Source organism: Coffea eugenioides, chromosome 3 (genome assembly GCF_003713205.1).
Source record: "Coffea eugenioides isolate CCC68of chromosome 3, Ceug_1.0, whole genome shotgun sequence".
Taxonomy (NCBI): domain Eukaryota; kingdom Viridiplantae; phylum Streptophyta; class Magnoliopsida; order Gentianales; family Rubiaceae; genus Coffea; species Coffea eugenioides.
In genome coordinates, this window is record NC_040037.1 from 5,313,676 (window position 1) to 5,329,534 (window position 15,859).

At 33.3% G+C, this 15,859-nt stretch overlaps 1 protein-coding gene across 1 annotated transcript; it reads left to right on the top strand.

Annotated features, from left to right (window-relative positions):
- Window positions 1-8,794: 8,794 nt before the first annotated feature.
- On the top strand, window positions 8,795-14,893 carry LOC113766942 (protein tas). The gene is made up of 7 exons (XM_027311098.1): window positions 8,795-9,007; window positions 9,578-9,661; window positions 10,605-10,765; window positions 12,588-12,705; window positions 13,008-13,143; window positions 13,441-13,619; window positions 14,339-14,893. The coding sequence occupies exons 1-7, from the start codon at window positions 8,870-8,872 to the stop codon at window positions 14,576-14,578; spliced, it is 1,056 nt and encodes a 351-aa protein (XP_027166899.1). The 5' UTR covers window positions 8,795-8,869; the 3' UTR covers window positions 14,579-14,893.
- Window positions 14,894-15,859: the final 966 nt, after the last annotated feature.

Genomic DNA, 15,859 nt, shown 5'->3' on the forward strand with positions numbered 1-15,859 from the left:
TGGCCAATGATGCATAATGATATCAATTAGAGATTATAAATACATAAAAGAATATAATAATGCAAATAAATAAACCTTGTGAAAAAGACAAAAACAAATGCCTTTGAAAATAATTGATTTCTATTCTTTGTTATATAAAGTAAAAGCATTACATAGTAGTGCAACAGAATCTACCCAGAATAAATTAAGCAAGCGAAACAATAATGTTCACAGAAGAATTCATCACATGCCAGATGGCACCACGTGCAGCACACATGCTATTGATATCAGGCTTAATATAATAAATCTCCAACCACTGGCATAAATCTAGAAAGCTTTACCAGGAAAAGATAGTGGAGAATCAACTCCCCCAGTTAAACCTTAATCTTTCACAGTATTTACCAATTAATTATTAATCCAATCTTCCAAAAATCGCGGTACACTTATCACAAAATAACTAGAGTCACAGCATTTATAACAAAAGTATTCAGTTCCCTATATCAGATCTATCCAAAGTGCCACCTCAGCATCACGTAAATACGCCATAACCTCATTACTATCCACCTCTCCCACCCGAAACCCTAAACCCGACATTCGCCGCCAATAAGATACAAATTATCAATATAGTTCCATGACCGCCAAGAAATTATACAAAAAAAAATTAACTCAAAACAATCACTCAAAAGTACAAAGATTCAATTTTTACTAATCACTCATTATCAGGATTACAGCACAAGCAACTAAATTAAGCAAAAACAACGAAACTTTAACTTTTCTTTCGATCTTTCCTCTACTTTCAGGCTAACAAGCAGAACTCCACCAAAGATCTATAAATCCAATGAAAGTGGTGAGGGATGCGGCGATTAGAGCTTGAAAATGGCTCCTTTTATAACATGTAATGGAAGATGAGGAATCGACACGTCAAAATTTTCATTTTACACTTGGCTACTCAGTCTTGTGCATGGCTGATGAAGAGGAACACTTCTTTACACCAAAGATGATGTGTAAGCCTTGGTGGCAATGAGTTTCTGACATGTATTGTTCAATCCTTTTGTGTTTGTATTTGCATGAAATTTTTGTACTTTAGCAATGGCATGGTAAGGTGCATTATCTGCTACGATGGCTTTTGATGAATCAAACCCCAAATCAAACACACATTCATCTTGGGATCTTTCGAGATGTGATATGGAAAGATGATCACTACTGCTGCGTCTTACATGACACCTATCTTTTGCAGGACTTCCGTAGCATCATCTTCTGCTTTTAAGTTTCTAGTACCTATCTACCTTCATCGATTTTTATTCACCTTTATTGAAGACAATTGGTTTACACTTCTAGGCAAATGACTGTTGCAGTTCATAATTTCAATGCCTGGAATAAATATCTGTTAAACAATTACCGTTTCTAGTCTAGTGGCATGTAATTAAAGGCATTCTACAGGGAAATTCCACGATTTAAAATCTTTATTAACAAACAAAAGAGAGCCAATCCATGTTGGATCAAACTAAAAGATAGAGCCAGAAACCCAATATGACATGGAATAGAGTTTTACGTCTAACAATTGAATTGAATTATGTTCTTGAAAAGGTTGCTCATCTACATCGTTTTCCACTGTAATACATCAATAAACCAGCTGTATCGTGACCCATTGTATCTGCCGCTTGGGTAGAGGTTAAATCTCCCTCTATGCATTTCCTCTATCCTTCCCCTTGTAGGCTTGTACTCCAAAAGAAAAGAGGGAAAAAAAAAAAGTACGAAGTTGATTCCACTGACATTTGTATCAAATTCAATATTTGAGCAATAATGATCATCCGCTTCTAGAAATGATCCAAGTCCAAGCTATTGATTCCAGCCTCCCATAGTGTGTCTGAACAAATTTCAAGATAGTGATATGATAGCCAAATCATGGACAAAAAAAGTTGCTTGGGAAGACTGTCTTAACCCCAGTTCCAGAGTTAGATCAATCAATGGTTCTCTAATCTATTCCATTCTAACATTGTTTTGTTGAGTTTTTGTCTATGTGTAATTTCAGTTTCAATTACTCAACTTTGCGTGTTTAGTGTTATAATCATTAGTGCTTTTGGTACACCGATGGTGCTTATGTCAAAAATATGTAATTAATAATTTTTAATAATCCACTATTATATGTAGAATCATGTTAGAGCATATACATGCTTTTCTCAAAATTTATAGATATGATTCTTTTTTGGTTTTTTAGGAAATTATTGTACTTAAAATCACGGTAAAGAAATAGAGTGGAAGTGAGCTGATATGCTTAAGATCATGGTTGGAAAAAGTGGTGGACCCAAATTGATAAATACACAAAACCCACAGAAACAATAAAAAAAAAAACGATATTGAGGCAAAGGAAAATTTTCTATTAATCATAACAAGGCTCTGGCTACACCATGCAGAACACAACGGAGGTGACTACTTCTTCTTAAGGCTAAAAAAGACGGACGCAACGGCTACACATCAAAACCCCTTGGCGGCTAACTTCTATTACTAACTCTACTAGTCATAGGAAATTCAATCCCATGTGACCACCCTACCAACCAACAATACTACTACCAATCCCACATGACAGCATAAACAAATAATAAAGGCTTGGTTTGTGTTTCTATATTGCCTCCATTAAACGAATCTCCTCTAACTTGGACATGCCTAACATATTCTTCAACTTGACAAAAATCTCTATCTTCAATGTCTTGGTGAAAATGTCAGCCACTTACTATTTAATTCTGCAATAATCAACTTCAACCTCTCTCTTTCGAACCAACTCACGTGTGAAGTGATATTTGATGCCACTATGCTTGTTACATCGATGAAGTACTAAATTCTTGGACAATTCAATAGTTGACTTACTATCACAATAAATTTTCGTAGGATCAACCTGCTTGTATTGTAGAATACCAAACATGCAACGTAACCACAAAACTTGATTAGCACTATTAGCCGCTGCAATATACTCTGCTTCCGCTGTAAACAATGCAATCACCTGTTGTTTCTTTGAACTCGAGGAAAATACGTCAGAACCAATAAAAAATGCATAACTTGAAGTACTCTTCTTCTCTATTGTTATTTCAAAATCTTCTTAACCGCCTGCAAATGTGACTGACGTGGATTTTTCATAAACTTGTTAATCACACCAACAGCAAAATTGATATCTGGCCTCGTAGACGTCAAATATCTCAAATTTTCTACCAAACTTTTAAAGTAGCTAGGATTTACATATCCATAACTGTCATATTCTTCCTGTCTGCCACTCCATTTTGTTGGAAAATGTACCTGGTAGTCAATTGATGATATATCACATTTTTTTCAAAAAAATCATCACACAACAAATATTCCTGACCCCTATCTGTTCTCAAAATTTTAATTTGACACCCACTTTGTCTTTAACAAAAGTTTTTAAAATTTTAAAAATATCACAGGCATTATATTTTTGTTTCAAAAAATATACCGAGACCTTTCTACTGAAATCATCAATAAAGGTAATAAAATACCTGCAACTACCATTAGAAGAAACCATAGTGCACAAGTCTGAGTGAATAATTTCTAATGATTTTTTGGCCCTCCATGATTTGTCAATCTAAAAAGCATCCCTCTATTACTTTCTCAAAACGCATATATCACATATTCTAACAGGATTTCTAATATTAGGCAATCTACCAACCATTTTTTTACTGGTCAAAAGTTTCAAATTGTCAAAATTCAAATGGCCAAATTATATATGCCATAACTAATTACTATCTTTTATCACCGTATTCAAACAAAAAAATTGATAGAACTCAAATTCAATGCAACTAAGCGATTTGAAATCATTGATACACTAGCAATTATTCCAATATTTTTATAAAAAATGGTACAAGTACCATTCGGATACTAATATCATATTTTTTCTCAGACAATTGGCTCATACTCAACAAATTATGATGCAACCCAAGAACATAGAAAACATCAGAAAAAAATTAGTAGACCCATTTTTCAAACTAATAGAAATTTTTTCAAATTTTACTTCACCATGGACAGATACATCAAGTTCAACAAATAATTCTTTCTTGCCAGATATACAGTTACTGCAACCCGTATCCAAGTATCATTTATTTTTATTAACTAGATCAACAGCATTACAGGCTAATAATGAAGTCTCAAATTTTTTATTATTATTCTACGTCTGATTGTCAACAGCATTAGATTGAAAATTTCTGTCTATTTTTTTTTTCAAATCTACATTCAATTTGTCTATGACCCAAGTTTTCATAATTGTAGCATTGAATTCTCTGTCCAAAATTATTCTAATTGAAATTATTTTCTCTGCCAAAATTACCATCTCTGTCTCTATCAAAACCACCTCTAAAATTAAAATTATTACCTCTACCATGTTTAGGATTTAATGTATCTTCTTGACCTCTATTATTGTTCCCATGACTACCTCTGTTATTGTGACCACCTCTATTATTGTAACCACCCCTGTTCATCTGATTGGATTCACTTTGCTCTCTGACATTATTATTGTCTTTCAAATTCAATTGCATCTGCAACGCCTTCTCTACTGTATCCTTCTCCGGGGTATCCTCCAATTTCTTCTTAATTCTTTGTTCATGCAGAATTAATGATCCATCCAAATTTTCAATATTCAAATTCTTCAAATTTTTTATTTCCTAGATTATAGCTACCACATGATCCAATTTCGTGAGTAAGGTATTGAAAACTTTTTCAATAAATGTTCTGTTCGGAAAGTTATACTAATTGAGTTTTATCTCGTTTTTAATATCTTACAAACGAAAAAAATATAATTCAATAGATTCCGACTTCTCTATAGTCACACATTCGAATTTCCTGTTCAACATCATCAAATTATTTTGCCGAATCCTGTCAATTCCTATGTATGTTTCTTTCAATATATCCCAAGCCTCCTTTGTCATATCAGTCGTAGCAATTTTTTCAAAAACTAACATGTCAATTGCCTGATGAATCTATGACAAAGCCAAGCTATCTTTTGCCTTATCATTCTCGCTAGCATTCTAAGCAAGTGTAGATTCAATATATCGTAATTTACATGCCTTAAGATGAGTTATCATCTATTTCTACCAAAAATTGAACTTTGCCTTTGTTTTGAATTTTTTGACAAAACAGACAATATTGGGGTTTGGATTTGCCATACTTCAATCTATCATAATTCTGGTACCACTATGATGGACCCAAATTGCTAAAACCACAAAATCCACAAGAATAATTAAAAAAATGATATTGAGGCAAAGGGAATTTTCTATTAATCAAACAAGGCTCTGGCTACCCCATACAAAACACAATGAAGGCTACTACTTCTTCTTAAGGCTAAAAGACGGACGCAAGGGCTATATATCAAAGCCTCTTGGCGGCTAACTTCCATTACTAACTCTACTGATCGTAAGAAATTCAATCCCATATGACCACCCTACCAACCAACAACACTACTACCAATCCACTAACGTCACACGGCAATATAAATAAATAATAAAGACTTGGTTTGTATTTCTATAAAAAGGACAAAATAAAATAATTTGAAAACTAATTTTAGAGAACGTTTTTAGTATAATATCAAGTGATATGTATGATTTACACCAAAGAAATTCTCCCATTATATATAGTATAAATAATTAGATGATTATGTGTTTTGATTTGGTTAAAGTCATGTTCGAAGCCAAGCACAAGAAAACTCGAATGGAATATACCACGCAAGTTCGAGATACATATATAATGGAAATCCTTGTGTACAATACAAACATCTCATTTTGAGAATTTACAATTTGTAGCCATGTATGTACATTTTTATTTGCACATACTTGCTCAGTGACAATTTAATTGTACACATGAAAGCTTGCAATGTACATAAAAGCATACATATCAGTGCTTGTACCCCATTTTAATGAAAAAAATTGATGAAATTCAAGTTGCACTACCCTTTTTTCTAAATTTCATCATCGTTAATTTGATCAATCAAATATTTTGATTTCCCATCGACATTTTCCATTAACATTTAATTAAATACTAACAGCAATTTACACAAAGAATTGCAATCCATGCTTGATAGTCCAATGATTTATCCTCACTAGTCAAGTTACAAATCCCGCAATCATAATAATAATCTTAGCTTGGCTCCTTGGCCTGCGTGACAGTTGAACTGGTCAATATTTTGGCCAGACCGAATTAGCAGTAGGACTTAAAAATGAAGTAACTCGTTGACTAATTAATAATCCATCAGTTCAATTAGTAAAATTTAAAAATTTTATCGATCCAAACATGAAATCAATGTTCGATTGGGTTTAATAACTACACTTGCAATAATTAATAATTCAACGATTCAATTACTAAAATTTAAAAACTTAATAGTTTCAAGCACGGGTTTATTAATTACGCTTGCAATGATTAATAATTCAACGATTCAATTAGTAAAATTAAAAAACTTGATAGATTCAAATACTAGATAATGTCCTGTTGAATTTAATAACTATGCTTGCAATGATTTAACATAGCAAATGTACTTTGTTTTGAATCAACTCAGCTACTGCGCTACTCCATGATTGAAAAGTTTTTTTTTGTTTTTTTTTTACTAATTAGATTTAAACTCCAAGAAACATTTGTAGTAATTAAAAAAAAATGAAGGTTGAGTACCGCAATAAAGAAAACATGGCACGAAAAAGTAAGGGGGCGTTTGGTAAGAGGGTATCGGATTCGAGGAATGGAATGAACCCCATAAATGGTGTTTGGTTCACTGGAATGGGAATTGAAATCTTGGAATGATTTCTAAAAATTTGGTGTTTCTCCATTCCCAAGTATTTTGGTGGGTTTTGTCCGATTCCCAAGTTTGATTCCAAGAAACAAATCCAATTACATATTATAATTATACAATGATATAATTAATATTTATATTTATTATATTTATTATATATTATAATATATACATATATATAATATAATTATAATATTAGTACATTATATAAATATATATTATAATTATTTAGTTAAATATAATTATATTCATATAATATATATTATAAATTTATTAATATTATATAATAATATATTTATAATATATATGTATATTTATAAATGCATATTATATGTGCATATGATTATAATATACACATGTATATAATATTAATAAATTGTATAATTATATTTATATTTATTATTTTAAATACAATAATATATAATAATTACTATATCTAATATTAATATGCATTATACTTATATAAAATATGAGTACAATTAATATTTATATATTATATAATTATAATTATGTATTTATTTTATAGCATTTGTATAATTATAATTAATTATATATATAATATTTAATTTAATTAGTTACAAACTTATAATAATGATGTTATTGTATTATATAATTATATATTATAATTATTTAGTTAAATATAATTATACTTATATAATATATATTATAAATTTATTATTATTATATAATATTATATTTATAATATATATGTATATTTATAAATGTATATTATATGTGCATATAATTATAATATATACATGTATGTAATATTAATAAGTTATATAATTATAATAATTATTATTTTAAATATGATAACTACCCATTTATTCCTACCACTCCACCCAACACTCTTCTAACTCGGCACACAGAATGGCTTTTCATCTGCGTCGAGCGTCGTCTGCGATTTCAGCTTCGTCTCGCAACCCCCACGCCACTTCGTAGGTCTCCCTCGGCGTCAACATCACGCATCTGGCAACATTTCGCCATCACCAATACCATGAAAAGGAAATTCACCATTTTACTCAGAAAGGCTAGTAGAGCGAAACCAAATACAGCCAATAACAGCAAAAAACTCGGACAGAAAAGCGCTCTGGGAGTTTAGAGGAAACTCGGAGATTCCGACCTTATTATTTATTGAAATCCAGATTTGGCACCGTAATTATAAGCTTTCCACTCTTTCTCGTCTGTTATTCGTTAGTTTTACTGTTTTATTGAGTTTTTACCAAGGATATGCAAGAAAAATCTTTGAGTTTCTTGTGGCATATCGTGGCGTTCCAATCTCTTAGCTTGGTTAGTCGAGAATTGAAATTAGCATGGCACAAATTGTTCAAATTGGATGGGGAACCAGTTACAAATACAAATAGGATAAGATTAACGAAGGGGTGGTTTGTGCAAAATATTGACTCCCAAACTTTCCCACAGGTCCATAAACTTAGTAACCGAGATGGAAGTGGGAATGGTGTACATGCTTGATGGCTTACTCTTGATTGTGGAACTAATAGAACTATGATCAGGAATCAGGAATAAATGTGAGAAACAACTTCAAACGGGGGTATACAATGCGTGGTTATTTTGCATCTTGCTCTGTTGGGGCATGCATCTATTACCTTTGTACTCTTAATGTGTTTGGTAATAAATTTTACTCTTTAGTTTCAGAGGCCTCTGATTCCCTCAGTGGTAAAAGTGCTAGAATATCCCCTTGGCCCATAAATGCTATACTGAAAGTTTTGAGCTTGAAACCAATGGCCAATTGAACAAACAGTCTCCTTATCAAGGCCTAAGTCCAGATTTTAGCTGTGTACTATGTTACTCTAAAGACTGAATTTTGACACAATCCTCAATCATCTGTATGTGCCTGGATGTCAAATTTGGTTTCTCCTTCACCGTCTCCCTACAGTTACCCCTTCCTTAATATAGGTGGAGACAGTGATAAGTGTTGTTGTGCTACAAGTCATTTTGGGGAGAGGGGTTCTTCCCTGATATACTGCAATGGTTTGCTAAAATTTCTTTCTTCTATATTTGTAATTTGGCAGGCAGTATTCATTCCATGCTAATAACACTAAATTACAATAGAATCACTAATAGAAGTAAAAGCTTTTGCTTTTCTGTGTTTAGATGATTTTGATCCTGACATCATTCATCCATGCAATATTTCAGATGACATTTGGACAGCAGAATACAGAGAAAGAGGCACATGATATGCTTAATTATGCGTTCGATAATGGGATAAATGTCTTAGATACTGCAGAGGCTGTAAGCTATTTGCAACTTATGCCTTAAAGTATTTTCTTGCTACAAAAAACTGCATCTGGAAGAAATCATTCAGTCTCAGAATATACTTCACAATAAAACATTTTCCTGATCATTATGTTCGATGTCACTGTATGGAGCTTTGCCATTAAGGATCTGTGTCTGTACTTGTGTTGTGTTTCACATGAATTCACTCTCTTTTAGTGCATTGGAACTTTTCAGTTTTTGCCTATCTAGGAGCTCAACTTTGTTAACCAAAACCTTGAGGGTTGGCTTTTCCAAAGAAATTGAACTTGGCTAACCAAGTGGTAGACCTTTTTACCTTTGAGTTTGATTTCTCTTTAAGCAAAGTTTTCTGGATATAAGTGGTGGAGTGATGAGCCAATCTTCCAGTGAAATTTCTTTTGGATGGATCTTATGTTATAAGAAGCTTGTCACGAATAGTGATATTTTGTTCTTTGATATTGTAAAATTCAATCAATAATTCCCCTTTATGTTCATTTATTCTACCATAGACACCAAGTTCCCATATATATCTTACTTGTGGTGTTATTCTTCCATCAATCTCCTAAGTACCCAATTCCAATAAGTAAGGAGACACAAGGGCGGACAGATCGCTATATTGGTAGCTGGCTGAAGTCTCAACCCCGTGACAAGGTACTATATTCATTTGTCCAGGAAATTTTTTTCTCTGCTTTTTTGATTTTCCAATCAACAGTCATAATTTTGACTTTGTAGATGTGCCTTTGGTTTTTCAATATCATCACTTGGTAGCCTGTCTATTCGATAATGTGGTCCCTTGTCCAAATGCATGACTATGCTTGCTTAGATCTTGTTTCGTGCAGGTCAAAATTCCAGCAATATCTTTTTGGTGGATTTGCTTAACATGAATGTTTTTTTGTTTGAATTTTCTCTGAAATTCTGCATTTTTCTGAGAATTTAAATAAAGAAAAATTATTAGTGTGTTCTGGTCCAAGCTAAATCATTATTGTTAACAGTTGCACTGATTGCTAAATCCTTATGATGCTACTCAGTCTGTAATTTGTAAGTGGGCCTTTTTGACAGTGGTTTTAGGCTTGTTTAGGTACCCATTTTTTAATATTCTAAGGAAGGCCTTTTGGTATTCAAAGAGATGTTTTTCCCTTGATCCATTTCCAGTTCATTTGACAAGGTTGCTTTTCTAGCTACAAGAAAATGATGTGACAGGATGGATTTGGATTCTTGCTATTGTTATTAGAGTCGAAATTTTTTGGGGGTAGTCTCTCCAAATTATTGCTTCCTGTTCTTAACCATGAACTTAAATAAACATCTGTTTTTTGCTCTTAATAAACTTCTGTTAAACCAATTATGTTTTCCTTTATCCAATTTCATGTGATATTTTTGTCAGGACTAAACTGATTATGTTAAAGATTTCTTTTTTATTTTATCTTTTCTGAAGTTTTTGTTTTCCTGAACCTTGATAAGCTGCTGTTTTTTTTCCTACATAGACACTGAATGTTGAGACAGTCAATCACCATGTTTACTGTATTTATATGCTACTCGTCATTTTGAACTGTGGGTTGCCATAACTTGAAGTTACAGTGTCCTAATCAATGACTAGGTTATCGTGGCAACAAAAATATCTGGTTATTCGGAGCGGCAAAGCTTTTTAAGGGAGAATGCAAAAGTTTTGAGGGTTGATGCTGCTAATATAAAAGAAAGTGTAGAAAAAAGTCTTCAACGTCTTGGTACTGACTACATCGATTTACTCCAAATACATTGGTAAGCAGTTATACTTACCAGCATTGCACGATCAATTTTTTCGAACTCTAATTTTGTTTGACACTACTGATTGGTTACCTTCTTCAGTGAAAATCTTTATACCTATCTTAACTCTTTAAGTGTGACATATTTCAGTTTATCTTTGGTAATTTTTTGAACCTTAGAACCATAAAACTGGCAATCATTGGATAAAGCTAAATCTGTCAATAAATGTGAAATGCTATGTCAACATCCTAACCCCCTAAACCCCCCTCGCCTGGCAGGGGCCCCCTGGCTGGGAGAAAATAAAGTAAAAGAAAAAGAGGGCAAGGTGCGATTATTTACTTTTAACTAATTCCAAGTCAACTCAAGAACCCAATCCACTTTGATTACAATTCAGGTCGTCTCTTCATTGTTTGCATGCAACTGCATTGACAGGCAAGTCAAATTTATTTTTACCATTGCTTGATTGGTAAATGGTTGTACTATTTTATGGTCAGGAGGGATACAGTTGTATCTGAAAGAGAGTTAGAATTTAGAAGAAAGTTTTAGCACATGCAAGGGATTTAACTGCAAAATGGAAGAAAGCAACTAGACGTTATTATAAGGGTTGGACGTAGACGAGGCTATATGGCCCTTAATTTTGTCCACACAAAAGTGCAAATGGCCGCCGGCTTTATAGATATCCTTGGGATTGTTTCCCAAGTGTATGTTGGTTAGAATTTTGAATTTTTCATAATCTGGGTCTGTGACAGAGTATTTATCCACTGGACTAATCAAGCCAAAGCGGTCTTCTTGGTCTGCATATCTCATAAAATATTTAGCAGATGCTTATTTATAGTCAGAAGGCCGTTTCATAAATGTGGCTCCTGAATTGTTATGCTGCTGTTGTATCCTGAGTTCATAATACAGCACAAATGCTATGATCTACTGCTATTGGCAGGCCAGCCTATTATGACGGGGTATTTATTAGAATACTGATATTTCTATTGAAAATTGAAGAAGATTAAAGGTTTTACTGAGGTTCCCAAAATACTGAAAATAGAGAAACTGCTTGAAAAAGTGACATTGAGTAGATCTTATAGAACTCAGATATTGATGATGATGGTGGTGGTGGTTCTGGAGAGGGAATTATTGGGAGTGAAAGATGCTGGCGCAGCTTGTATGGTTTGCTTTGTGGTTGCTCTTCTACTTTATTCTTCTCTTATCATACGTCCATGAACAATGTTTCTAGAAGGGAAAGAGAAGAAGGAGAGGAAGGGGAAGGACCGGGAGGAGTTTAAGAAGCAAAAAGGTAGGATAAGGAGGGGGGGAAAAAGCCTTGGAGTCTCCCCTTGAAGCAAAAAAGAAAAAAAAAAGATAGGACAAGGAGTGGAAGGAAATTAGAAAAAAGACAAGAGGAAGAAGAAGCCGATTTATGAGAAATTCATTTTGAAGTCAGCTTTTGAAAGATGATTTAAAGTTGGATTTTTTAGAAGTCTATTTTGCAATTATGGGAAGCTGAATAAAACCAACAATAGTTCTTTAATTTCCAATAAAAAATCAATATTCCGGTAAACAACCCCACCTCATTATGACTTCTTTATGTCTTCTCTACTTCTCTTCTTTGAAGCAGTGGAGCTCATTTTATAAGTTTAAAGGGATCACCTATTAGTCCTGCATAATGGAATATTGAGTCTACATTTAACCTATTTATTAAACCTGTTCATCTAAAACATCTTCCTGCACCATTCAGGGTTTACCTTCTTGTCAAATACACAAATTTCATGAATTCTTCTCCTATATGTCTGCAACATAATAGCCTCCTCTCAGATTTGAGATAATAATTATACTTTTGTCTCAGGCCAGACCGTTATGTTCCCCTGTTTGGCGAGTATTTTTATGATCCTTCAAAATGGAGGCCAAGTGTTCCTTTTGTCGAACAACTGACAGCATTCAAAGAACTCATTGTCGAAGGGAAGGTACCAGAAAGCACAAGTTTCGTATTTAGTTTACTTAAACATTGTCTTTGCATCATAAATGAGTTAGCAATACCTGCTTTACACACTTGAATGTTTATCTCTAAAGCCCCAATCTTTGAATAAACTTGTCAAGCATTACTATAACTATGAATGGGATTCTCTGGGCTAATATACTGTATGTAAAGAAGGAATTTCCAACAGCTTTATTTTTAGCATGCACAACTTCATTTTTGTCCCTTTTTTGCTTTGCTTCTTCTGCTTCAGTTTGTGTCTCTTTGGCAATAACAGAGAAACCTTTTCAGGTACGATATATTGGTGTTTCAAATGAAACTTCATATGGAGTAATGGGATTTGTTCATGCTGCTAAAGACAATGGATTACCAAAGATAGTTAGTATTCAAAACAGCTACAGTCTGCTTGTAAGATGTAAATTTGAGAGTAAGTTATCTTCTGACTCTGTCTCATTTTCTATCATCGTTAATAACTAAAATACGTTATTTCTGACTGTCATAGCTTGGATCTTCTTTGTTTAAATGCTACTTTTAGAAATACATGTTCCTTCCATCAGAGCCTTGACTAACTAGTTGCTTTTCCTTTCTTCTGTAATTATTCAAAAGTTCTTCAATCCTGCCATAACACAGATTTATAATATTCTCAAACAGCAATAACTTTGAGGAGAATTGTATATTTGCGTGTGATACTTTCAGGTTTTACATTGTATTTGATTCTTCGCAGTTGATCTTGTTGAAGTATGCCATCCAAACAACTGCAACATCGGCTTACTTTCTTATTCTCCACTGGGTGGTGGTGCGCTGACTGGAAAATACTTGGATATCAATTCTGAAGCTGCAAAGAAAGGAAGACTCAACCTCTTCCCAGGGTATATGGAAAGATACAACAAATCCATTGCCAGGGTATGTGTTATTTGAGTTTGATAAAGCACGGAAAATAGCTTTTTACCTGTCTTTGCTTGTAAGGAGAATATCAGATTGAGATGCAAATTTATGCAGAAAATGCACATGGTATAATCATCTTCCTGCCCTCTTACATGCCTCAAAAACTTTTGACTAGCAATTCATAATTTGTAATCATTTCTATTGATTTTTTTTTTGGTCATGGCTTGTAGATGTGAAAAATAAATGTTAGTCACGAAATTATTAGTGCTTTTTCTCAGGCATATGTTGATGACTTTGGGTGAGAATTGAGATATAAAACTTATTCTCAATGTCAAATAAACAAGGCAAAATTTTCTTAAAAGTATAATTTGCTGTAACTTCTAGATATGTTCCACTAGTTCAAATTTTTGTGCGGTGTTCTTCACTTACCTTTGCCATGATGAAAGTACGCAACCATTCATCTTTTTGACACTTGAGCAACAAAACTGCTTTTAGTATACTTCTATCCAGAATAGCCTTCAGTTCAGCCACAGCAGTTCTACATTTGTTTCCACAAAAGGCTACTTATTCTTCTGAAGAGATTACAATTCTATTCACAATGACAAATCCATGTATTTGTGATACCATTCTTTCTAGATCATGCACTAATTCTTTCCAAATATTTTATTCCTTTTTTCACGTTAAATGAGCATTTTCCATGTGAGTATCTAGCTGATGTTTGTATGTTGGAATTACAGGAAGCAACAGTACAGTATATGGAAGTGGCCAAGAAACATGGGCTTACGCCTGTAGAGTTAGCTCTCGGTTTTGCACGAGACCGACCATTTATGACAAGCTCAATTATAGGTGCGACTTCAGTGGATCAATTGAAAGAAGATATCGATGCATTTTTGACACTTGACCGGCCTTTACCACCTGAAGTGATGGCTGACATTGAAAGCGTCTTCAATAGATACAAAGATCCTGCAATTCTTTAGATGAGGTGCTTCACATGAAAAGTTTCACTAAATCCTTCTCCTCAAAAACTAAGTTGCTGCTGAGGGGGATGCATGACTTGCATATTCTGCCTTTTTTTCCTGATTGGTATTGCTCAACTAAAGAACATTCTTCGGGCGGCTTCGAGCAAGCTCCAAACTCTCAAGCTCGACATGATTTTACTTCTTTGTCTTCTCAAGGCGAAGCTATTCTTTGGGGCTTCTTTTGTATTGCTACACAGAGATGGAGTTTGCTTCGTGTATTAATAGGACTTGTATTTTGATCTTGGTCAATATAAGCGTACGCTATTCTTTTCACCCTGAGCTTTCTCGTTCTTGCATGGCAGTTCATTTTTCTCCTTTGGGTTTTCTCGTTCTTGCATGGCACTAAAGATCACATGCAAACATAAGAAATCACATTTTGTACTTTTAGCTTTTAAAATTATTAGTGCCATTATTGTATATATTGAGGAAATTTCATTTATTAATAGTTAGTGATTGAATAATCTTTAATGTTGAACATATTTGGTTCCGAGAAAACAACACATTTACTTGTAAAGTGTAAACTATTGGTACCATAATTGGTACCATAATTAGTAGAAGTTGTAGTAGTATAGAAATTATCAGGGTAAAATATCAAAAAACTCCATGTGGTTTAACAAATATTTAATTTAACTTCTTCTGGTTTGAAAATCTACATTATAACTCCCTATGATTTTGATTAAATTGAAAATTGGACATAAAACATCAAATCTAACGGTTGTGTGTGAAATGTCAATATTGCCCCTACTATACGTGAGATGCTTTCCATTCAATTTTCAATTTAGTCGAAATCATAGGAAGTCATAGTATAATTTTTCAAATCAGAGGGAGTTAAATTGAATATTCAACAAACTATAAGGAGTTCATTTACATAAGGGCAATATTGAAATTTCACGTCTAACCGTTAGATTAGATGCTTTCCATCTAATTTCAATTTAGTTGAAACTACAGGGAGTTATAATGTAAGTTTTCAAACTAGAGGGAGTTAAATTGAATATTTAGCAAATCACAAGTAATTTTTGGGTATTTTACCCTAATTATCATCCCAAAATCTATTTAAAAAAATCTACTAGCATGGCTATGAAAACATTTCCACGCGTCATATGAAAAAGGTGTTATTTAAGAGATTTTCGAAGGGCAGTTTTTATAAGGTGGTTAAGAGGACCAAATAAGCGCGCCAAAGTCGCTCCCCAGTCCATTGAGCTGCAAACGTTCTCCTAAACTTGTGTCACTTTCTCTTTC

Coding starts and splice junctions, on each gene's coding strand:
- LOC113766942 (XM_027311098.1), top strand. CDS start 8,870: ATGATTTTGATCCTGACATCATTCATCCATGCAATATTTCAGATGACA. Junction 10,766..12,587: donor GATTTACTCCAAATACATTG/GTAAGCAGTTAT, acceptor CTTTTGTCTCAG/GCCAGACCGTTATGTTCCCC. Junction 13,620..14,338: donor ACAACAAATCCATTGCCAGG/GTATGTGTTATT, acceptor TTGGAATTACAG/GAAGCAACAGTACAGTATAT.